This window comes from Salvia hispanica, chromosome 4, assembly GCF_029641045.1.
Source record: "Salvia hispanica isolate PSC_SH4W2 chromosome 4, Shi_PSC_v1, whole genome shotgun sequence".
Classification (NCBI taxonomy): domain Eukaryota; kingdom Viridiplantae; phylum Streptophyta; class Magnoliopsida; order Lamiales; family Lamiaceae; genus Salvia; species Salvia hispanica.
In genome coordinates, this window is record NC_142695.1 from 5,595,251 (window position 1) to 5,621,799 (window position 26,549).

A 26,549-nucleotide genomic window follows, 5' to 3' on the forward strand; every position below is an offset into this window, starting at 1 on the left:
TGATTTAATTAATTTGAAAGTGGGTGGGGATCATGAATATTAAACTAAATGGGGATGGTTTTTGACTTAGTGGCTAAAATTGGTGACAGACTGTGTCATTAAATGCAATTTAGTACAACTACAGCTACTACTTCAATTTTAACTGGTGGGGGTGGGCGTGGATGTCGTCTGCCCGGAGTGCGTCGCCGCTGCTATGGGCAGCCAATGCGACGGCTCCATGAGGGTGCGTGCAAAAGCATGTACACGAGCGAGTCGGCTCACACATGACTTATTTGTTATCCCCTTTGTTTACGGTTTAAAGTCCCATACTTGACATGAATTTTAGGAAATCTGAAGGAAATAGTGAAGTTAGTGGAATATAGGTTACACTTTATGTATTTATTTTATATAGTAGAATATGATTATAAGAAATTAGTGGATTGTCGGGGGTCCATTACATAAAATGGAAAAAAAAATAATTAAGACTTTAAATTATGGACATTATTCATATATTATTTTGTGGGAGAAAGGAATACTATTTTAATATATTATTAAATAAAAGTTACTCTTTTTCGGGCACCAATGAACTTCTCATTTTGCCATTTTCATTCTCCCGCTAATAAACTTCTCATTTGTTTTTCAATATATTATGGTATAGTTGTGCGGTGTAATGATCCCACTTAATTATATGATGGTGTAGTGATTTAAAAGATATAATTTCCTTATGAAAAGAGCAATCCTTCAATGTAAGATCTTGAAGTTACACACATGACACATAACACATCATATATGGCGTCTCTGTTACACAAGCATTAAGCAAACCCACAATCTACGTACCTAAATAACCTAGCTAGCTAGCAATTGGGGATCCTAACATACATTACTTAAAATCATTGCCCAACCTATAAAAGTCGAGCTATTCAAAGTGAAAAAAAACTTGAAATCATTGCACGAACTTAAATATTAGTCAATCCTCACAAGACACCACTAATTAAACTCAATCCTCACATATTCCTAAGTCTCCCATCACAATTCCCAAATCTTCCAAATATTTGTGCAAGAAATGAAAAGAGTGAAGCAAGACACCACATGGTCCATGAGAAGATGAAGGTGGTCCATTCTTTCAACCTCCATTTCGGAGGATGAGCTCTGTCCGCTTGAAGCAACGCCTTGTATACGGCTTCAGTGAGCGCGTACGCTGAGATCGGGTCGGAATCTTCCGCGAGCACCCATTGCTCGGCCAAACATGGTATGTCGTAGACGCCATTTGTCTCAGGGATGCCCATGTACTCGCATATTTGAAGCCTCCCCTTGATCCTATCTTCGGGGTTCAGAGTGTCCCCGTGTGTTAGGATCAAGATCGGGTTCTCATCTATTAAGAATATAAATGTCATGTTAAAATAAGTACTTACTTATAGTTAGAGCTGTCATATTTTCGACACGACCTTGCTTGAGCCCATCAAGCCAAATGAAGAATTTAGACCTAGCCCAATCCAAAAATTGGAGAATTGTTTTCTTAATAGGACCCATTTTGACACCTTTACTTACACATGTGAGATTTCACGCATTGAACTTGTGAAGAAAAAGTGATCAACTTAAATATACCTAATGAGCACTTTCTATCCTTATTTTAGAAGGGAACCTCACTAGAGTTTGGTCGATCTCTCCTTCACGTATCAGGTACGCTTCAATGATTGAGACCGTACCTAACCCGGTAAAATTTGATACTTGCGGCATAGTACACAAGATCCTAAATTCAACATAAATAAAGAATACTAGAGATTAAAAATTTCACACAATAGACTTCATATATCAATTAATTAAAATGTAGAAAATCTGATTTGAACATATAATAAATAAAGTAAAAGAGGAGCCAGAGAATGATTAAATACAAGACTTACTTGAATTCTTGATGGGTGGGAAATGGAAGAGTGTTCTCAAGGCCACAATTGGCTCCAAATCACCAGATTTGAATGCTCTATGAATCTCTGATAAATCAGCCATAACCATTACAAAATTGACCTTTCTATTGATGTATCTTGAATTAGTGAACTCCATTGATTCATTGAGTTGAATTAATCCCTTGATGTTTTCATCACCAGCCCTTTTACAAGGCTGGTGATGTCTGACGCCGTCAGTCATCCACGTCGAGACCTCCTCGAGTCCTTCCTCCATGTGATTTTGGTCTAAACCCCGCGTGTCGTACACACAGAACCCACTCCTAGGTGACCTCAACACGTTGTGTTCTTCTAGATACATTGTGGTGAAATTTGAAGATTCACCTATTCATATAGAATGAACAAACATTTCATATGTATCGAATTAAACTCCTTCCGTTCTAGAGAAGATGCATATGATAAAATGTATAGAACTTGTGGTAGGATAATGTTTAAAAATGAACGCTAAAATTCACACACAAATATTTAATAAATCTAGAAACTCCAAACTTATTGGTTAGAAGGAGAACATTCTTATCAACTGAGTTGTGCCTTGACGTCGTCACGTTAGACCCACATCATGCCAATTAATAAATCTAGTCTCATAACGAAAAATGAAAATCCTTTTCATTAAGATAATAATGAGTCCTTTTATGATAACTGGCAAAAGATAAAACATGATGAATACACAAAAGCACTAAAAATATGTGTGAAATAATCTTTAATTGTACCAATCACTTTCTTCAAATAAGACTGCAGTAGTCAGTATTTTGCTTTGTAAGTGGAAAAAAAAGATGAACAGCGAGCCCTTTTTTCCATACCAGCTAAGATATAGACATGATGAACCCACAAATTAAAGCTCTGAAAAGACACTTTGAAAATATTTTTTAGAACTTATTAATATTAGTAATAAATAATCGGAAAACACAGTGTGTGAAAAGAAAGGTCCCTTTTTACTAAAAATGCATATGAATAGAAATTTATGCTAAATATGAATATTAATAGAAATTTGTGCTCAATTTAGTATGGTTTTTTGACTCAAAACTTTCAATGTTCTATGACATTGTTTATTGTATGTTTGTAAAAATCTGGAAATGTATAACACCAAACCCATATAAATATGTAGTATAGTATGAAGAAAAACCATATGACCCAATCAGCAAATCTATACTCATCACAAAAATTGAAACATTATGTGCACTTTCTCAAAACAGATAGATATCGCACTGGTCAGTACTGACTACTGAGTGTTGTATGGAAAAAAGAGCCCTTTTTTCATATACTGAGCTAACTCCTAAAATTAAATGTTAGTAGTACTAGTTAGTTTTATAGAGTTTTTAAATGAAGTACTTATACTGAATTATCAATTTTGAATTTTTCTTAACTATATTTTCTAGTTGTATTGAAACTCAAAATAATGTTATTTTATTTAACGAATCAACATTGCTAAAATATGTCATTCGGATGAGACAATTGGAAAAAAATGAACTCCGGTTTCAGTCTCCCATTTTCAAAATGTAAAATATCAGTATTTGACTAAATTTCATGATTTAAATGACTATTATCCCTATTAATTAAATTTTAACAATGGATTAATTGTAGTACAGAATTCAAACTGAATCGAACCAAACCAAATCAAACACAGTTAGTGGTGTGTATGAAAGAGTTGAATATTGAAATGGTGGGGAATATAATGTATATACCTGATGTCTGAGCAAAAGGGATGAGGCCAAATCTACCAAGAACACCATACATGAGATTGATGAAAGAGCTTTTGCCAGAGGCAGTCAAGCCAGTGAGCAAGATTGTGATGAGAGGTGGGATTTCCATATCCTCTCTCTCTATCCCACCAATTGGGAGGCAGAAATCCCCAGCTCTGTAGCTAAGAATCTTGTGCCTCAAGTCATTCAGCCCAGCGCCGCCGATGAATCCCAACCTCTCCATTTCTATCAAAAGCTTGATTCTTGGGGTGTGATTTGCAGGGTCGGAAATGTTGATTTTGAAGTGGCCATCTTCGTCGAAATCTTGAGGGCCTCTCCACCAGTAATGGGATGGTTTTGGGGAGGCGGATTGCTCCTCGTCGCTGGAGAAGGTGAAGCAGTTCTTAATCATATCTCTCTCTCACTATCACTCCCACACTCTATTTGTACTTACTATGTGAGTGTTTTATTGGACCAGTGTTGTGTGATGGATATTTTAATTTTATAGATACTCTATAGTTAACCTTCTTTGATTGATTAGTTAATTTGAATAGACCTCGCATCACTTTTTATCTTATCCATTAATTAAATTTTTTTATTAATATTTAAAAATTAAAATTTATAAAATTTAATTTTATAAAATTAAATCTAATATTGAAATAAAGTAACAAAGTGAAAGATGACAAAAGGGAAGAAGAATGATAATTTTGAAATAATATCAGATTTAGTACATAACTGAAATAATACCAGATTTAAAATATTAAAACTATAAAAAGACCAAATTGCCCACCCCCTCCAAAGGGTATTTTCGACCGAAAACAGTGAAAAATGACAATTTTCGAGATAAACCCTTAGTCTATGGATGTCTGACGATATTTTTAATGTCCAGAGACTATGAACGAGATAAACCCATAATACAGGGACCATTTTTGTAGTTCACTTTAAGAAATATAGTGAACTATGTAAATGTTCATTGACCTTTGCGTTTTGTACGTTAATATTCATTGGACATTAAAAATGTCATGGTTAATCTTGGAATAAGATGTAATTGATAACTATGTTGTTTTAAAGAGAGAGAAAAGGATTTAACATAAGGACTACCCATGATATTTTAAACTCCAATGACTATTAGCGTGCAAAACGTAAGGTTCGAGACCATTAGTGTAGTTCACTCTAAGAAATAAGGTATTCACACAGTCTCATGGTGTGATTCATAATTGATATAAAAAATATTGAGTGTGAAACAATAATCGTGACAAAGCATCCACGTTGGGGATGCTCAAAATTGTGTTGTGACTGTGATGAATCGCTACTGTGCATGGTTTAAAAATCATGTAAATATAGTAAAGTTATAGTCTAATGTGCATGGTTTAAAAATCATGTGATTAGCCAAAAATTTACTAAAAATTATTGTCTAATATGCATGGTTTAAAAATCATATGATTAGCCAAAAATTAACTAAAAATTATAATATGCATGGTTCAAAAATTATGTGATTAGCCAAAAATTAACTAAAAATTATGATTAAATTCTTATTAATGAAAAGCAAAAAAAAAAAAAACTCAAAAAAGAAAGTGAATTGTCAAGACTTTGAATTTTTGCTATCCACAAGTTTCCACTTTTCCGTTGATTGGGATAAGGGAAAACATGTTGTTTGGAATATCTCCACGTCAAAAAATTATGAAATTTTATACTCCTATTACATAAAAATAATAGTAATTTATTTCTCTCTCCGATAATAAAGCAGAATTTTATGATATTGTTATTCATGAAAACTGAAAAGTTGAAAAAAGAGAAATACTAAAGTTAACTGTATGTACTCACACAGATGGTGTGGGACATATGAATCAAGTAATAAAAACAAAAAAAACAGAGAAATCGGACGCAAAATTTGGAGTTATAAGCCAAATCTTACAAAACATTTATCAGATACGCATGAAGCTTCAAACAAGAATCTTACCTTTCAAATTAAGAAAAATATAGACGATTCCCATTAATTTAATTAGAACAATGCTCAGCAAGAGCAAGATGTATCATTAAAATTTTATTGTTACTAAAATTAGTCTAACCAAAATCTAGCAAGATAGTGTTTTTCAAATAGAACTGATAAAGCATACTCAATCGGTCCCATAAAAATAGACATTTTGTTCCATTTTGATATATCTCATATAAATAGTCCATCTTTTTTCTTAATAACTTTTGTCTCTCTATATATTAAGATAGTCTCACTCTCCACTAACAATTATTTAACCATATTTTATTTCTAGTAATAGAATAAAATGAATAAAGATGCTTAATATTTTGAAATATGTGCCCATCCAACATGAAATTTGATCTGGACTCGTTCAAAATGTGTGTGGGTTCATTTTATGGAATCTAATATCCACATTGATTGTGAAGGATTTTAGACCCAATGATATCTCTTTTATTTATTAGTCTTTTAGGATGCGTATTATATTTGATCTATAATATTCGTGCTTTCAATAAGAGACACAATGACTCAGAGAGGTGGCTTGCGAATGACCCCTGACAAACGTGGGCATAACCAACCAGAACATTTGAGAGTCAACTCAGAACGGTGGCACGACAAACAACCCTACACGGCCAACGAGAATTCGATTGCCTTGACCAACAAGGACGTTTGGGAGCGACTCAGAATGATGGTCGGGCAAATTATCAGCCAAAACCAACTTGGCGATGACCAGTAAAGTGATGGCCAGACAAAGAACCAATTGTGAAAGGAAATAAACCCTATATCATAATATATTACTCTTTTGAGATGGCCTGTAACAATTCCACAACTCAATCAACAAGCCTTTCCAATTTTATTTAAACAATTTTTAACTTACAAGGAAACAAAAATATTCGAATAGTGATGAATCATTTTCACCTTGCCTTTTTAGGACAAAAATTATCAATAGACATTGAGACTCCAGGGTATGCCTCTGCAAATTAATTTTGGATCCTTTCTAACTGTGACATCACGTGAAAAATGGCAAAAGATGATGCATAAATGAAACCCTAAATTTACTACTCCCACCGTCTCATAATAGATGATATAGTTAAAGAATGACACAGAATTTTAGGATATATTGTTTTGTGTGTTGGATGGAGAGGAAAAATAGTATATTTATATTAATGCAAGAGAGAACTTTTTCCAACAAAAAGAAATATGATATCTTTTATGGGACAAACTAAAAAAGAAAGTGTGATATCTATTATGGGACGGAGGGAGTACTATGTTAGTACTTCCTCCACCCCATTAAAATATGGGCAATGGAGATGACACGAGAATTAATACAAAATTAGTAAAATAAGAGAAATGAGGAGAATGATATGGTAAAATAAGAGAGGGGTGGGAATTGTAGTTAAAGTAGTGTTAGTGGATAAGGAGACCTACATTATTAAATTAATATAACTTTCCAAAAATGAAATGCACATATTTTTATGGAATGGAAGAAAATGAAAAGTGCACGTAGTTTTATGGGATGGAGGAAGTAGTACATTATATAACTCCAAATTTTTATATGCCTCGTAAAAGTAATCCATTTTCGATTTTTCAAATATCAAAGTTAAATTGATTTGATTCTTATAATTGAGATTTGAGAGTTATAAGATTCTTCAAAACAAAGATAGTAATACAACTTCTCAAGATTCTTACTCCCCGTCCCACAAGAATATATACTTTTGGTTAGACACGGGTTTTAATACATACTCCCAACGTCCGCCATTAGGAGTCCCGGTCACTTTTGGGCACTTGTTTTGCAAAAATGATGATAAATACTAGTTAAAGTAGAAAAATGATAAAGTAAGAGAAATAATAATGTTAAGAAGACACTTCTCAACCCTTCTCAACAGTATTCTCTATTTTACTTTATCATATCTCCACTTTAACTATTTATTATTATAATAATGTTAAGTGCCCAAAAGTGACCGGGACTCCTAACGGCGGACTGAGGGAGTAATTGGTAAAGTAAAAGAGAAGTATAAAGAAAAAATAAATAAAGTATTGTTAATGGAGTCCCACCTAAACATTGAGAAATTTAGAAAAATTCATACCCTGTGAGACTAACTAAAAAGGAAAGAATGCATATTCTCATGGAACAAAAGGAGTATATCCTAACTTTTCTTAAATACTTTTTTCAAAATTTCAAAATTCATGGTACTACTTATATATACTCATCTAGCACTGTATATATGAGTATATTATTTTTTATAAAGCATAAATGACATTTATAATTTATTATTAGTTTAGATAAATAAAATTGGCTGATCCAAACAAACATTTTTTATTCGCACCGCTTGGATAGAGAAATCCTAATAATAAAAATAATTAGGAGTACTATATTGCAGTCAATCTTGAATAGTTAACACCTACCTAGAGTTTATTTTTGCACAACACATGTTTTTCAAACAAAGAAAAAAGAAACAGACACGTATAGAAAGAACCTTATGAAGAAGGTAAAAAACTCCCACTTTCGTAAAAAAACCACAAGTGTAATATGATCCAATCCAATCCAATGGATATATGTAAATGGTCTCCAAATAACTCAAATTCACTTTTGTTGCAAGCAACATAAATAGACAATTATGACCGCATTGACAAATGGTATAAAACTTAAGCATGATCAAACAAATGAAAACAATACCGTTGCCACGACTTAGGACTACGACAACTAAAAGCATGTATACATGCAAACACAAGACTCCCCACATCGCCAATCTCAAATGGAAAAACCATTCCATGTAGGGTTCCCCTAGACAACTCCAACCATACAGGGGAAATGACCAGATACGACCCGACCGACTGTCTCTGCCCATGCTGGAACCCCGTTACTCAATTGACCAGCACGGCACAGATCGACACGTACTAGGAGGTCTCACCTCCATAATATTGACCGACTCTGGACCCGACCCGACTCACCAAACTCGTTTAGGAGTGCTGCAAACTGACCAGACCTGAACTCGACCCATGCTGCAACTCCTGACCCTTGACCGACCTAATTGGTATCACTACCAACCAGAGAAACTGCTGTACACCAGACTGAAAAAAAAACAAAAGGATGATGATTCTTGGGTCCTAAAAGACGCATACTCATCATATGATTTTTTATTTTTGACGCGTATCAAAATGAAGGGATTAGAATGAGAAGAGTGGGAGAACTAACCTTCAGTTGAAACTGAATCCACCAGGTGGTACTTGAAGGCCATTTCCTCCAAAGTTGAATCCGTTCTGGCTTTCGTCAACAGCAGCAGGTAAAGTCTCGTCCTCCTCTAGCCAATAGGTCTCGAGTATCTTTACAGCCTTCTCGTAGATTTCGTTGTTGTCATGACTCTGCAAATTCTCAATTTTTTCTAGCCCTTCTGCTTCATCTATTAACTGGGCAAAATAATTGACATCTCCATAGTTGCTCTTCTCAGCTTCCCCAACCTTCAGTATGTTTTCCAGACCCTCCAAACAAACAGTCACGATTCTTGGATCGGGGCAGATCAGAAGATCACATAAAGGTTTAATACAGTTCTGACTGACCAAGTACCTACATCAAGAAAGTGTGCAGTTTTCGTAAAGAGGGAAATGGAGATCGAACTGATCCAAAAAATGAGCTTGAAAACATCGAGCTTACATGATTTGCTCATTGGTTCCTCCAGACGTAGCGTTTGATATAGCCCATGCAGCCTCTTTCTTTATATCGAATTCGGCAGTCTGAAGTAGATTGACTAAGGGACCTATCAAGCCAGCATCTATTACAGCCTGCCATTTAAAAAAAAGATCAATAATGACTTCCACAGAACAATGCATAAAAGGAACCAAGAATCCAACAAATCACAGTAAACTCCACAACGTACACACAATCACTTCCCTTATAATTATATCATCAAAATAATCAGTCCTAGCAAGTGAAAAAGCCAGTAATTTGAACAGAACGGAACTCAACAAATCATTATGCTCACAGAAGATTAAGACAAGATCATAATCATGACATCATACAAATGAGACTCAATCCATCCAAGTGCATGATTATTACCTGTATTTGTTCTCTGTTTCCAGCAGTGATGTTTGAAATTGTCCAACAGGCTTCTTTCTTGATGCTCTTTTTGTGATGGTGAGTCAACAAGCTTAGTAGTGAAGGAAGTGCACCATGCTCGATGATCGACTGAAAGAAAGAAATGGAATTAAAGAGCATATAAAAATATAGTCTTTAAATGCCAAAATTCTTCAAGTATACTAATCACAAAACATCTGAGCTTCCGACAAGCAAAAGTACTATTAAGCAAATTGCAATAGCTGCAACTGAATGGAGGTGGAAATTTCATACCTGAGTTTGAACATCATCGCCAGTCACAATATTTCCAACAGTACGGAGGGCAGGGATAAGCACTGAAGGAGAGGGATGGCTACAAAAAGAAAATAAGTAAAATCATAAATAATACACAAGAAGTTCAGGGAGTCAAGGACCAATAGAATATTATACAAATGCCACTCACAGGAGGAGATCAACAAGGCGTCGACAGAGACCAGTCTCAATCACAGCTTGAATTTTGTCATTTGTACCATCCGATAGATATGAGAGAGCCCAGCATGCATCAGTAAGTACCTCTTCATCATCTGAGTAAATAAGACACTCAAGGGCTGGAATTGCTGGTCTTACCTGGAAATGTTGCAGCAAATTAGAGGAATAACATCTTCCATAAGCCAAAGAAAAAATATATAACACTCAGCTGTGAAAATCAAAGCCAATACCTGCTCAAAGGGAGGTTGTGGCTTGCCTCTGCAGAAGTTTGACAAAGTCCAGGTGGCATTTCTCAGCATTGAGAGCTTAGTAGAGCCCTTCAACTGAGCCAACAAGGGGATCAGGGCCCCATTGTTAAGGACAAGGTCACGGCATTTAGGAGAATCACCGGCAACATTCCCCAAGGCCCAAACAGCCTACAGGAACAAAAAAGAAAAACCAACACTTTTTTTAACAAAATTATCCACTAGGCCAGGTACATACGGAACCTGATATTGTAAAATAAGAATGGCAATGGGGTGTGTTTGCCGCTATTCCAGGGAGCCTACTTCCCATCCCAAACTAAAGTTAAATGTAAAAAGGATGTGTACCTGTTCACGGACATCGTCACTCGGTGAACCTAGAAGCTTCACAAAAATCGGCACAGCATCATGATCAATAACTACCCTGGTGTTTTCTGATGTACCAGAGGCAATATTAGTAAGTGCCCAAGCAGCCTCAAACTGTAAGGGATCACAAGATGGACAAAAGCATTAGAAAAAGTCAGAGATATGCAGGCATGGCATACAGTAACTCTTTCAAGATAAAACTTTTCACATAGATACCTGAAGCTGAGGGAAGTCCTCTCTCATGAGGAACTGAACAAACCGAGGAACAACACCAGATTGGATAACCTCTTCAATAGGAGGGCTTCTTTCTGAAATATATTTTGCAAACAATTAGTCATCATAAAAGACAATTCGACTATCAGTGTAAATCACCTAAAGAATACATAGAAAAATTAGATATATGAATGAGGGAGGAAGTCTTACCAATTGATAGTAATTTGCGGAATTGTGCAGTTGCTTCAAGCTGCAAGTTGTTATCATCTGACCAGATGCCAGCAATCATAGCAGGAAGACTCTCCAACTGCATAGAAATGGAAAGCTATAATTCCTCCAAGTAAAAACTAAAACAACAAATGACAACAATAAACACAACCACTCTACAAATTGAAAACGAATAAGCACACACAAAATATCACAAACTGAATTGACAAGCATAAAAATCTGCGTATGTCAAGCCAAATATTTATTATTCAAGAAAGAAAACAGTCTCCATTTCGGTTTACAGAAAACGCCAGATTCACACAGAGGTAAAAATCAATTATTTATCCAACACATGCAGCATATTCTTATGCGTATGGATTGATGGAAGCTAGAAAACACAGAAAAGAGTCGGATATAGTGAACACAATACCCCCCACACACATACTTCCACAGAGAAGACATGTACTACTTTTATACATGTAGTAAGTAATAGAGATTCTATCAAACATATGAGACTTATCTCTGCTACAATCAAATGCATGTTCCAAAAAAATTAGCATTTCACAAACAAATCAAACAATAGCAATTGCAAAGAAAATACCATACCAATCATTCAATCAATCAATATATTCATATTTAGTTCAGCTAAAACAACATAAACAAGCAATTATTCAATCAAATAAAAGAATCTCAACCGAACTCATACAAAAATCAAAATTAGGCAAAATCTAAAAACCTACTCCCAAACACTTCCAATTTCACCAGACAAACCAACCCCGTCGAATAAGTAACGAGATATACCTTCCTCTCGAGCGCGGAGGACTGAAGCGAGGCTGCGAACGGCTGCGGCTGGAGGCCTTCCCTACGCTTCTTAAGCAAACTCTCCTCGCGCTTGCTCTTCCGGATCTCCACCATGTTGTCCTCCCTCCTCCTCCGCCCCTCATCGGCGTCCACCGCCACCTTGTAGCGGCTCCGCCTCACCTCCGCCCTAGCGCCCGGCCTCAGCGACATCGTATTCTACAGAATAAGGCGACGAACACCTGAACAGCGATGAACACGAAACCGAAGTATGAGCATGAATACAAATACATACACCAATTATAAACACAGAGAGGAATCGATTCAATTCAATTCAGTTCAATTCAATATGGCTTTACCTTCGTTGATAGTGAATGAATAGTAGGGTAGAGACTAAACACGGAGAGAGAGAGAGGGGGGTTTTGAATTAGGAGAAGTTTCTTTTGCAACAATTATCAGCCGCATGAGGGAAAACTGATGCTACCGGCTACCGATGCAGCAAGTGCCATGAACCATCTTTTTTTAATTCAACCTTCATCCCTAAATTTGCTTATAATTACACAACCCCCCCCCCCCCCCCCGCGGTTCATTGTTACCACAACAAGTACTACTAACTTTTTTTAATTTTTCGTCACAAAAAGTTTAAATATCTGCCTTATTTGTTTATAAATTAGATATTTTTGGCTCAACTTATAATATTATTCATCAACTTTAAAATATTTGTGTTAATGTCAAATTTTTTGTTTAATTTACTTTTGCAATTAACTACTTCCTCTGTCCGCTATTACCATTAGAAGTCTCGGTTTCCATTTCCGTCCACCGTTAGGAGTTCCGAACCTTTTTTTATTATAAATGATAGATAGACTCAACTTTCCACTCACTTTCTATTTTAAAACTAATATATAAAAATGAGTCTCATATTTCTCTATCTTTTCTCATCCATTTTTTTTTTATATTTTTTGTCAAACTTAAATGGAACTCTTATTTTTGGACGGAGAGAACTAAGATATTATTGTTGACATGATTTATTTATGCACTTTTCTTTATAATACACGATATTATATTTTCATCAAATAATGTCACGCGAGATTAACAATGTCACATCAATGAATCATCAAGACAATTTAGCTCTAATATTTAATGAAATTTAAATTGGTCGTATTAAATTAAATGTTGAATACTTAGTATAGTATACATACTTTAAATGTGAAATGCGAATTTTTCATCATGCAAATGCCTTTTGTGATAGTGAAAACTTATTAAATTTTAAGGATATTAATTTCTAAACCCAAGAAGTTGATATATTCATAAACTTGAAATTTAGTCCCAAAAATTATGAACTACTCGTGGGAAATTGATTATTATTTGCCACTAAAATTTATATTCGTGAGAAATATCAAATATAGTCAAAGTAAATGATGTTATAGATAAATAGTCGTATATTTTGAAATATCGACATTCATATTTAATTCTTATTTGTCAAATATATAAAAGTATAATATTATTTTAATCTAAAATCTTATGGGAAAAAGCACATAAAGCATTTTATTCTACACAATTAGACAATATGAGTAAAATGAGAACATTTCAAATGGAAACCTTTGTGTGAGAACTGAAAAATGAATTTTAAAGAATGACTACTGATCTCTAAAATCACAATTTTGTGGCCGAATTTAATATTAGAGTGAACTACAAAAACAGTTCCTGGACTATGTGTTTATCTCGCCAATAAACCTTGGACTTTAAAAATATCCCCAGATAACCCTGGACTAAGCGTTTATCTCGAAAATGGTCCTTTTTCACTGTTTCGTGACGAAAATACCCTTTTATGGGGTTTTGGAGGGTTTGTGCAATTTGGTCTTTTTACATTTTAAATCTGATATTATTTCAGTTATGTACTAAATCTGATATTATTTCAAAATTATCATTCAACTATTAATTTTGTCATCCTTCACTTTGTTTCTTTATTTCAATATTAGATTTAATTTTATAAAATTAAATTTTAAATTTTAAATATCAATAATTTTTTTAATTATTAAAATTACTATTAAATAACAAATTGATAGTTTTAATCAATATTTGATAGTGTATATTTAATCAATAAGGTACGACGACACCTTAGATTTAATCAATATTTAATAATTTTAATCATAAATTGATCATATAACACGATTTATTCCGAAATAAATATGCATCTAATGTATAGGAGAATTTGACTAAAAATATTATGAAGTTGACTAAATCGTGTTATATGATCTATTTATGGTTAAAACTATTAAATATTGATTAAAACTAAGACGTCGTCGTACCATATTGATTAAATATAAGACACTATCAAATATGGATTAAAACTATTAATTTGTTATTTAATAGTAATTTTAATAATTAAAAAAAATTTATTGATATTTTAAAATTAAATTTTAAAATTAAATTTTATAAAATTAAATCTAATATTGAAATAAAGAAACAAAGTGAAGGATGCCAAAAGGGAAGAAGAATGATAATTTTGAAATAATATCAGATTTAGTATATAACTGAAATAATATCATATTTAAAATGTAAAAAGACCAAATTGCCCAAACCCTCCAAAACCCTCCAAAAGGGTATTTTTGTCAGGAAATAGTGAGAAGGGACCATTTTCGAGATAAACGCTTAGTCCAGGGTTGTCTGGGGATATTTTTAAAGTCCAGGATTCATTGACGAGATAAACGCATAGTCCAGAGACTATTTTTGTAGTTCACTCTTAATACTATGAACTTAAAATTTTGTTGCAAAAATCATGAATTATGGGAATTTTTACGACCTTCGTTTTAATTTGGAGAAAAACTGAATTCACGGGAAATTCACTACATAGCCTAATAAGTTCATGAGTTTTACGACCAAATTTCATAACGTACAAATTTCTGTTAAAGATTGCGATTTTAACGACAAATAGCAAGTAAATTCATCTCTTGCAAATGAAGTTATCACTCATGAGTTTGAGGTGTTCCAGCTCTGAGCAACATCAGCATGTGTGTTACTGCCATTTTCCACATGATTCTTGCAAGGATTTGGACACGATTTTGAGTGATGTCTTAAATCAGCCATGTTTGAATCCTGTAAAAAACTGCACTCAAAGATTAGTCTTTTTGAAAGTAACTAATCATGCATCAAACTACAAAATGCGTGAACATATGATATGGTCTTTTTAAAAATTAATAATGATAATAATTGTTTCAATATGGAGTATATCTGAAACAGGTTCCTATTGAAGTTCTTGATCCATCACTGTCATTCATAACTTTAACAAAAATGAAGACACCCAAAATGGGAATTTCCACGAAATCACTTTCGTAATGTTTTGTCTGACAAATTTCACATGGAATTGTTGTGTGCAAATTTATCCATCCATCATGATATTCATAAAATTAAGCTGAAGTCAGATTTTTTTTATTATCAGAGTGCTAACACAACATTAATTGAATCTTTTTTTTAACAAAAAATCAAACTTATAGTGCTTTAAACAAAGAATAAGTGGAAATTCAATTAGAATATATGGCACAAATGTAAATTTTGGTCATCACAAAAGAGATTTAGGTTCACGTGAAAATTCATGCATTCACAATGGCATTAATTGCACTAAAAATGAATACCTCTGTATTCGGATGTTGTAAATGCAAATCACTTTATTATATCGTAGTTTGATGAGATTTATATTGTTTATTATCATATCAAAAATCATAAACTGATTATTGGGAAGTTCACAGTTAGAATTGTCTTGTAAAGGTAATGATGCCATAACCCATAATTATGGAAAATACACGGATTGATTTGCAAACTATTGAATGTAAATCGATTCATAAATTAGGTAAATCAATCGTTGTAAATATCATACCATCGGTAACAGGAGACGCGAGGGTATCACACCTTTGAGTTCTAGTAGAGTGCGCGGTTGGAGGGGATGTCGGGTGGGGCACCGGGGGGAAGGGGATGGCACCAGGTGTGGGTAGCGGTCTAGAAATTCGAAAGTATCTAAACATACTGAATAAATTGTCTTTAAATATTAATTTTATATTGTACATATTCGTCTCATAATATATAAAACATGTGAAAACACTCTTTGTTAAATATAATGCATATGTTCAATCGAGATCTCCTAACTTTTTCCAATTGAATTGTGTGTCAAGGAATTGTTCCAGTATCGAATTGACCATGCACATGACCGAAAGTAGTAGGTTCACTTGCAGGATTAAACCGACCTTAGAAAACAAATCTTATAACATGAAAGTATTTCTAACTATTGTGTTATATGCTCATCGTGTGATTATAAATATATGTATATGTCTATTTTCATATCTATAACTTCGGTTCCGTATCATTAGATGAAGACATAATAACAACACTAACATATGACTGATATGAAACTCTAAAGAATGATCCAATTGGCATGGATAACTATAAATATTCCATCTAATGTATGTATAGCATAACTATGAAGAATATCATAATCCCTCCCCCCACACATACCCAAACACAAATACGACAAAGAGAGAGAGACACACACAACAATTATCCACATAAACATTTGATGGTGGGAGATGTGGAGAGACAAAAAGGGCCCTTCACTCGTGCAATTCCTTTCGTAATTTAGCAAACAAAATTATTTTGTGACGTCAATTGTGATAAGCCATAGTTGTTTAATTAGGCAGCACCTTAAAAGTTGACATGGCTTTATCTTGCTATACATCAATGGTACACTTTTGTAGTCATCTCTTAGGTATCTCACTTCAATTATCTAGGCACGACGCGACAACTCACAATGTAATAAGCTAATGCTACTCATTATCAATCAAAAGCAATTAATTCACGATTGAGGGTGTGCATTAAATATAAGATCAAATCAGTGTAAGGCTTGATTCATATTCCGGTCGAACCCGATTTAGTCTTTGTCTATCAATTCATCGGAGCCCGACAAGCAACTCAATGGTGGTTAGTCACTAGCTATGTGTAGCTAGCTAGGATGTATGAGAATCCTTACCTAATTGGCTAATTCCAATCTAAAAATATTCCAATCAACAAAAAGTAAGGACATTAATATCGAGGGTCTACATTTGAGTTTTCACAATGTACTAGCAAGATCATTTTGATTCAACTTTCAAGGGCATGTAAACATGCGAACATGGGTTTAGAGAATCCTCAAATCTTTGTATAATACTTTCATTCATTCCGTAGTATATGTATCTCACTTTGACTCAGCTCAAGTTTTAAGGAGTGTAGGTATAGAAATTTAGTTGAATATGCTCACTTTTTATATTATTGGAATTATAATGAGGTTGACTGGTTACTAATTACGTAGTAATATTTTTTATTTTGGTACGTCCACCAAATTTAGTTTAATTTATTTCTATATATGTAGGAAAACTTTCTCACCACTTGTTCTAATTTTGTCTCACTTTATCCCATTTTTTCTATCTATATCTCATACTCCCTCCGTTCATAAAGAATAGTCTCATTTGTAGGTAATATGAGTTTTAATGAAAAATTGGTAATATAAGAGTGCGAATGAGAAAAAGTGGATAAAGTAAGAGAGCTAAGGAGAAAAAGTGAATAAAGGGAGTATGAGAAAGAGAAGAAAAAGTAGGAAAAGTATAAGAGATAAACGTTCCATTTTTAGAAATAAGACTATTTTTTACAGACATTCCAAACAAACAAAACGAAACTATTTTTTTTTTGAACGGATGGAGTAGTTTATAGTTACACGTTAAAACTCATCTACAAAAGTAAATTAGACATGTAATGCCGGACGGTTGGAAATGAAAAAAATGGGACACCAGACGCATGGTGCAGGATTTAACTCATCTACAAAAGTAAATTAGACATGTAATGCCGGATGATTGGAAATGAAAAAATGGGACACCAGGCGCATGGTGCGGGATTTAACTCATCTACAAAAGTAAATTAGACATGTAATGCCGGATGGTTGGAAATGAAAAAGTAGGACACCAGGCGCATGGTGCAGGATTTAACTCATCTACAAAAGTAAATTAGACATGTAATGCCGGATGATTGGAAATGAAAAAATGGGACACCTAGTGCATGGTGAAGGAAGTATTATACATTTACTAACTATTCATTATAAATTAAATTATGCAATTTTAATTCAAATGCATGGTGAAGGAAGTATTATACATTTACTAACTATTCATTATAAATTAAATTATGCAATTTTAATTCAAAAGCCAATCATCTAATATAATACACTATCCACATTCTCACATTCTATCACATATTTATGTACCACTTATCTCTCTAACACCTATACTCTACGAGTTCATTCAATTACCATATTTATTTGTGAGTAAATATCACGCCTAATCTTATCTCTTGTTCAATTGTCTTTCTCTTAAAAGCTCGACCCTTAACAATATATCATATGCATATAGTGACAATATTATATTTTTTCACATGATTATAAATTCCACATTCACCCGTATAACTAATTTAATCCTAAACAAATTTTCATTTTGATTTATCTTGTATTACATGTTACTGTTATTGTGTCTAACGAACCCTACATTTCATGGATCTATTATCCATAATAAAATGTAGATGGAGGGAGACGGTGGAAAATTAGACCGCCAGTGAGAGAAACGGAAATTGGGAACATAATAAAAAGAAAGTTGATGCCTGTCAACGTTAACATGTGCTCGACTGCTCTGCTGGTACACCTCCCGGTCGTTATGTAATTATTTGTTGTAAATAAAAATATTTGATACATGCATATGGTCGGATACTACATCCAACCGGACCTGATCAATCGCGATCACTTGGTTGCTAGGCTAGAATGAAGCGGCTATACCTAGATGCTATAGGTGGACCATCACTTTGATTTTGCAATCTTATGATGTAACTCTTGATCAAAAATTGACACCCTAGTTGAAAATGTGCTGACAAAAAGCAAACAAAAGATATTGAAATTCGATCCTCCACTACACATATATATCCTTTGCTACAGCAACAAAATCTTGTACCACAAAATTAGGGTTTTGATTAGGGTTTTAGTGTGGAATGAGTTTTTGATGGAGAATGGTAAGTTCGTCAACCTTAAGGTCTTTTCGGTTGCACTATTCCTCGGATTAGGCCATTCGCCACAACTCTCTGTCTCCCCTATCTCTTGTTTCGTCCTATCCAAGCAAGAAATGTCGTCTTGTCGACACACCATCATCAATCCATCACGCTTAAGGGATAGAAACACAAGATGCCCTACTCCAAAATTGTGAATCTTTGCTTAGTGGGAGGGTTTGTTGTGCACACACATGTACTTGACAGAGAGAGATTGTGGATGACAACAAAGTGGGCAGGAGAGAATTATTTGTACTTGTGAACAACATGAGAAAAAAGGGGTTGTATCACAAACAACCAAAGAAGACTATATAATGCAATATTGGAGTAATTTGATGCCTTATCCTTGCCTTCATTAGTACTTGGCATAAGCCCACAAACACGACACCCACACGTGGTCTGACCCCATTTTCTCACATGCTCTAATTTAATCAAGAAAAGGAAAATAATCATCAAAATTATTAAATGAGCCATCATCATCATCATCACTTGAAATCATGCTTGTTTAGTTCTAGTTCTAGCTAGGTTGCCATTCACTTTCTTATGAAATATTTTGTTTCCTAGAATTCAAGAACTCCAAGTTGTGTGTGTGTGTGTGTGTAAGGTGATATGAAAGTAGGCATAAAATCATTTTTTTGGTTGTTTATGTGAATCACGTTTTTAGACTATATTGCATTCACATTTGATTAGAGTCCAATCAATTGGCTGATGAAATCAACTATACTCTATGAGTATCTTTGCAAAGCATAGGTGGGGGATGAGTATGCATAACATAGACAAAAACCTTGGATTTTGCACAAGATTTGGTCATCATCATCTGTAGACATGATTGGCCCAACTCCATGTTTAGTGTTTTCACAATTAAATCATTCAAGGTTTGATCATATTTCACACTAATCACAAATTAGCATTTTCAATTCACAGTAATTCTTGAAAAAGTTTGGTGTAATATGAATGTTCCACTACACATAAATGCAGTGGGATCTTAGCCTAGCTAGAATTTTAAAAATAAAGTAAATAAAACACACAAAAAAAAAATGCATGGCTAGTTAAAATCTAGGCAGCTCTAACATACCTTCTGTTACAGGTATATTTAGGCCTTGATTCTTCATCTGACCAACTTTTCACAATGTGTTTGCTTTTTCATGTAGGGCTAATAGTGTCCATCCCATTCTAAATCCCTACATTTCTCTCTCTATATCTCTCCATATATATTACACTTAATTCTACTACAAGGTCATGCATACATCAAACTTTTGCCCTCATACCCAAAATTTCCTTTTTTTTTTAAAAACAATATTTTTCTCCTTGATGGATGAGCATTCATCATCTACATGTGACCATGATCACCAAGATTATGCACATGCACCACCATCCGTGATGAAGATCTTCGGATTCTCGCTGCGAAATGACCAAAATGCCCCCGCCCATCAGCAACCGCCGCTAGACCTAGAGAGCAAGAGGTTTGAGTGCCAGCATTGCCACAGGAAATTCGCCAACTCACAGGCACTGGGTGGCCACCAGAATGCGCACAAGAAGGAGAGGCAACGGGCGAAGCGGGCCCACTTCTTCGCGGATCACCGGCGCATGGGGGCCGCCGCAGTGCACCTGATCGGGCCCCACGGAGCCCGGTCTGGCGGCGGGGGTGGGCGGCTACTGCTCCCATCACAGGATGGGCATCAGCCGCCGGTTGTACCTCGCGTTTTGTCAGGGGTACCCCTGAGGTACCATGGCAGTGTCCACGTGGCCCAACCGCATCAGGCTGGATATGCCAGCCGGGGAGAGGTGGGGCCACAGAGACAGGGGCTGATGACAGATGGCAGCGAGGGATTGGATGTTGATCTGCATTTGTGATTACTTGTGTTAATTATTAATTAGATGTGATTGCTTTCATAATCAGTTCTTTCTTCCAATGAGTTACATTTACATATCAGTTTTACTTTTCTAGATTCAAACAATAAAACCAACTTTTTTAATTCCACATTTTGATTTATATCAAAACATACTCAAATGTTGGATTTAGTAGTATAGGTCCATCAATCGATGAAAAAGTAAAAGAATGAAGGAAATAGAGTAAAAAATATTCTTGCTTTTGGTGTGTAGTATAGTTGAATAAACACATGTCTATGAAGTTCTACTTAATCTACAAATTACACTCATGTTGAGGCTGAATAAAAAAGCGGATCAAGCCACACAAATATATTCCAAAATGCTCAAAACATCATCCAAGCCCTTCAAATTTTAAATAGTTAGGGAGAAGGTTTCAAACGTCGAGCCCATTTTCGTTAATAAGCATTAAAAAAAATTATATTTTTTTGTAATGACATACTTAATCAGAAATATAAATTAAACAAAAATGTGAATAGTATTTTCGGATGTACAGTACTGTCGCAGATCGATGCCCTTTAGAAATATTTAAAGTCCAATATAATATTATGGTCATTTTTGGTACTCCATCTTGTAAAAATATTTAAAGTCATATGTTATCTTCTTTGTTCAACTAAAAGTATCACGTTATTTTTTGGATTTTCTCAAGTAACACACTTTTTAAAATAAAAATAATATCATCTCTGTTTCTTTATCCCATTTAATTCTCAAAACAGCATTATTAAATCTCAATGCAAATGCTTTATACAGTATTTAATAAGATAGATGGAGTATTATTGAATGACAATGAGTCAATGACAGAAACTATCCTTAAACAATAGTACATTAAACAGTACGGAATTAATAATAGTATAGTGGAAGTTTATAAAATATTCAAATTGATATTGTAGTAGCTAGTATAAGTAACGAAGAAATATTCTTAATTAAGTTTTTTTGGCTATAATTCACAACTATAAGTCTATAAATATTTGTAACCATGAAGTAATGTTTTTTGAATACTATATATACTCTTAGTTTTTAAATAGTGTATTTTGGCCAACTTCAAATACTCATAGGAGATGTTTGGTTTGTAAGATTATATCCCATAATTAAATTTGTATTCTATTTGTTCATGAGATTGAATCTCGTGACTTAATTTGAGATGGATAGTATGTGATAGTTAGTCATAGTCAATCCCCTTCTACGATTTTACTAAATAATCTCATAACTTAATTTTAAATTATATCTCGATACTCCAGAGTGAATACACCATAGTTGTCAATTACTGATTAGATTGACACAAACTTTCTTTGTCCTCCAACTGTATTTATCATCGATTATATCGAAAGGAAATTTACATCTAAATAAAAATAAATTAATCCAAATTAAGGGATAGTTCGAGAATTTATGTGAAAATAGGTAATTCAAAACCTTCACATACGAGCCACCAAATTAAGGGATAGCTCGAGAATTTGTAGTAGGGCATGAATTTTTCACCCATTAGGGCATCCGCATCGCAGACGCGATGCTGTCTCGGTTTCGTCTCGACGAGACAAGACAACATCAAGGCAGCGTTGCAACGCTCGTCTCGTCTCGACGAGACGAGACATCTCGTCGCGCGACGCGTGCCGGCGAGGCCGGCCTCGAGCTGGCGAGACGACGCGCGCGCCCTACATGGCGCGCGCTGGAGGGTGGCGTGACGCCCACTCGCCGGCCCGCGAGTGGGCGTCGGAATTATGACGTAATAATTTATTTTTTTTATAAATTCGAAAAATTCGAATTTAATAAAAAAAAAATTAAACGGTCAAATGACCGTTGCATCAAACAGTCGAATTTTTAAAATTTTTCTTTTCTTTTATTTTATTATTCTATAAATATACTCCATACTCCATTCACCATTTTACACACAAACACTACTCTCATTCCTCTTCCATTCACTACACTCATATATTCCTTTCTCTCCAATTGTTAAAAAATGTCCGGCGATGGAAACTCCAGCGGCGGCGGCTCCGGCAGGCGGCGCTCCGGCGGGTTCGACTTGAACTCGTTCGATGATTGGGCGAGTGATACGCTCGCATTTTGCACTATTTTAAGGCCATTTTGTGGTCTGTTTTTAATGTCAAAATTGCATTACATGTCCATTATTTGCATATTTTATCTATTTTGGTATTTTGACATGTTTTGTGAGAAATGTGCATATTGGAGCTTAAAAAGAGAGTTAAATCGAGAAGTAGGAAATCTGGAGAGCTTTAGGTAGCGTCCGACGACCGCCGCAACACTTCCGGCGACCGACGACGCTTAGCGGAGAGAAAGACACACCCGAAGACCGCCGGGAAGTGCGTGGTGACCGCCACAAGGAGTCAGAAGCCTCTAGACTACGCGCGGCGACCGCCGGCCAAGGTGCAGCGGCCCGCCACAGAAACGCGGCGCGCGACAGCTGTCTTCAAACTCAATTTTCTGGCGATCCTGAAGTTCGATCAGGGCGATATATACACCATTCTCTTCGTCTTGAAAAGAGCTTTAAGATGGTACAAGAATCACCTCAATCAGAGTTCTGTGAAGAGAGTTATAGTTGTTCTACCAAAGTCGCACAAAGCTGTCAGATGCAGCCTAAGCGTAAATTTAAAGAAGGAAAGAAGATATTACCTTGTGAAGCCAAATCTTTTCCTTCTACTATGAGAAACGAAATTTACATATTTCCTAATGCTTGGAGGAAACTTATTACCAAATTTAAATCCTTCTTAAGCCTATATATACCCCATAACCTCATTCATAGAATTCAACCCTTCCATAGCCCCCAAAAGGGGGAGCCTTCATGGCTCCTCCCTCCATTCTCCAACCCTAATTCCTTCATCCATCATTCCATCACCATTCTTGGAGATTGAAGCAAGACAAGAGGAGCATGAAGACTTCAAGATTCATCCTTGGGTTTTGTTTGTTTATTTCATGTCTCGTACTTTAATTATAGTTTTAGTTCATCTGTCTATGGATTGCTAAACAATAGAATTTTGTGGTTTGATAGTAATTGACTTTTATGTAGTTCTTTTTATGTTTAATTTTCAGAACTCGTTTCCACTTGATTTTTCTTGAACTTTTGTTCGACTAATTGGTCGTTACCTTGATTATTGTCAATCTCTGATCAGTGATAGCTTTGATTGGTTTATCTTATATGTTCATACAATAATTGTGACATGAGTATTGATGCATGATAGGGAGAGATCGTGGTAAAACTTGAGTCGGATGAACGTAGAACTAATTAGAATAACTAAAGAGTTAGTGAAATCATTATCCTTGAAATTCTTCTATTTGCCTAATTCTATCTTCTTTGCTTTTATTGTTTTACTTTATGTCTAGTTTTATAAATTTCACACCGAAACTCTTGTTTCTCTAGATAGTATTTGACGCTTAGTACATGATAGCGTGTTCGATATCCTGGTATTGACCTTTAGCTATACTAGATCTACCCTGTATACTTGCAGGTATTTTTAGTGCTAATAAAAAGTGCATCGGCGAGCATGTACAACTTTTTGGGTACTCCCGATTCATCGTCGGGCACCCAAGCCTCGACAACTCCGTCGGCGTACCAAACACCACATTTTGATGTGGATGCATACTATCGTCCCCCCCCCCAGAGGTACGGGCAATCGCCGGGATTATCCAAAATTCCGGAGAATTTTTTGCCGCCTGAACGCACTTTGCCCGACTGGCCAATAGGTGGAGGCTCCGACAGGATCGGCGTCAATGCCGAGGAGGAAGAGGAGGAAGAGGGAGACCACGAGGTTGTGGGGGACGGCAGCCGTCATCCATACAGCCAAAACGAGACGTTGGCTCTGTACGACGCTTGGATCAGCGTCTCGTACGATCCTGTCGTCGGGAATCAACAAACCAACAAGTGTTTTTGGAAAAAAGTCACCGAAGTTTACAACGCACGAAGGCCGAAGAACACCTTTGCCCGCAACGTGAAGATGCTCCACAGTCATTGGGACCGATGCGACAAAGATGTCAAAAAATTTTGTGCGATATTCAGGGCAGAAGAGGCGAATTATCAAAGCGGAGCCAGTGGAGCCGACATTCTGAGAGCGGCGTTGCGGGTCTTCAAAGACGACGTCGGTAAAGATTTCAAGTTTGTCGATGTTTGGTCGCAAGTCCACCACCTTGAAAGGTGGGCTGGCGGTGTCGAGTCGGGCTCGAAACGCACGAAGCACACGTCGCGTGGCCACTACTCGTCTAGTGATGGCGGTGAAGGCAACACCTCACATGAGGGCACGCCAACCGATGATGCAGGGGGGTCTTCTTCCGGTGCACGACGTCGGCCGCAAGGGACCAAGGCGGCGAAGGCGGCGAGAGCGAGGGGGAGAGGGAGAGGGAGGGGGAGGGGCCGCGGCGAATCAAGCCAGGCGGGCTCGGGCTCGGGCACGGGCACGAGCTACAATAGCCTAATGTCCATGTACCTGGTCGCTACGATGGCTGACACTTCAAAAATGAATCATCGCCAATTTGAAGCCCATATGGACGGAATTGAGCATATGCAGAGCTCAACTTGGTATTCGGGATCGATCTAACTTGGGTGCACCGCCGACTTTGGGGGATGATTCGCCGGCGGAGTAGTTTTTATAGTTTAGTTTAGAGTATTTTAATTATGTATTTTTTTATTTTTTAGGATTTTAAATTATGTATCTTTTTATTTTTTAGGTTTTTAAATTGTAATTTTTATTTTATTTAATGAAGTGTGTTTTTTTTAATTGAATTTGTTGGAATTAAAAATAAAAAATGAAATTGAATGAATAGTTAAGAGATGGTTAAGAGATGGAGGGATACATGTGATGTCTCTTAGTTAAGAGATGAGCTGAAAAGTACAGTGTGGCCCATGAATAGTTAAGAGATGAGACGGTTAAGAAACAGGGATGCGGATGGCCTTAAGTGTTTCGATGAGCTGACCCAACTCGGCCATTTATGGATTGGAGCAATTAAGTTGAATCCAATTTAACTATGCACCACAAACAAAACAAAAAAAAACACTGTTCAAGTAGCACAAAATTCCTAACACGTGAGCCTAGTTGTCGGAATATAAAAGAAATTGTGCACATTCCGATAACGATCAACGTGCTAGGGATATCTATTGGCAATTGCGAGCAAATTTCCGAGCACCGTTAGAATGTGCTAGGAAATTCCTAGAATCTACTACGTGCTCGAAAAAATTAGTGTTCTGCTCGGATAAGTGCTTGGTATAAATTCCGAGGAAGCAAATTGGCTAGCACCCTAGGTGCTCGGAAAACTCTATTTTTCTTAGCACTTTGGGGTTTTTACTAGCAATTCGGTGCTAGGTAAATGTAACTTTTTTTGTAACGGAAAAAATTAATACTGTACTAATTTACTCTATTTTAGAATTAATGTTGCAATCCATCCTCATCAACTGATTATTTCTTGTATAAAAAATCTTGAATATTCATTTACCAATTTATAATGAGATAACGGATGAAATGAAAAATGGAAATGTTATTGTATTTATGGAGTTGGAATTTTATATTAAAAAAATACTATAAATATTACCACCCACCCAAAAACCACCCCCAACCCCACATAGCGGTCCAACATCTCCTTCGCAACATAACCTCTGTAATATTAATA

At 35.6% G+C, this 26,549-nt stretch overlaps 3 protein-coding genes across 4 annotated transcripts; 1 reads left to right on the forward strand and 2 right to left on the reverse strand.

The window, feature by feature from the left end:
* Positions 1–679: 679 nt before the first annotated feature.
* LOC125192951 (uncharacterized) lies at positions 680–4,043 on the reverse strand. The gene is made up of 3 exons (XM_048090633.2): positions 3,620–4,043; positions 1,881–2,261; positions 680–1,351 (listed from the first exon to the last, which is right to left on the reverse strand). The coding sequence occupies exons 1-3, from the start codon at positions 4,026–4,028 to the stop codon at positions 984–986; spliced, it is 1,158 nt and encodes a 385-aa protein (XP_047946590.1). The 5' UTR covers positions 4,029–4,043; the 3' UTR covers positions 680–983.
* Positions 3,981–12,457, reverse strand: LOC125195740 (importin subunit alpha-1a-like). Of its 2 annotated transcripts, none has more exons than XM_089057349.1 (12): positions 12,314–12,457; positions 11,958–12,196; positions 11,160–11,256; positions 10,953–11,044; positions 10,719–10,850; positions 10,359–10,544; positions 10,103–10,266; positions 9,934–10,012; positions 9,643–9,771; positions 9,241–9,368; positions 8,785–9,153; positions 3,981–3,999 (listed from the first exon to the last, which is right to left on the reverse strand). In XM_089057349.1, exons 2-11 carry the CDS (start codon positions 12,165–12,167, stop codon positions 8,787–8,789), a joined length of 1,584 nt encoding a protein of 527 aa, XP_088913475.1. In that variant the 5' UTR covers positions 12,168–12,196; positions 12,314–12,457; the 3' UTR covers positions 3,981–3,999; positions 8,785–8,786. The 2 variants fall into 2 exon arrangements, with proteins under 2 accessions (XP_088913475.1, XP_047949887.1); XM_048093930.2 differs by lacking the exon at positions 3,981–3,999 and adding an exon at positions 8,120–8,660 and having other exon boundaries at positions 12,314–12,456.
* A 7,828-nt stretch (positions 12,458–20,285) lies between these two features.
* LOC125194522 (uncharacterized) lies at positions 20,286–20,968 on the forward strand. The gene has a single exon (XM_048092786.2). The coding sequence runs from the start codon at positions 20,295–20,297 to the stop codon at positions 20,907–20,909; it is 615 nt and encodes a 204-aa protein (XP_047948743.2). The 5' UTR covers positions 20,286–20,294; the 3' UTR covers positions 20,910–20,968.
* Positions 20,969–26,549: the final 5,581 nt, after the last annotated feature.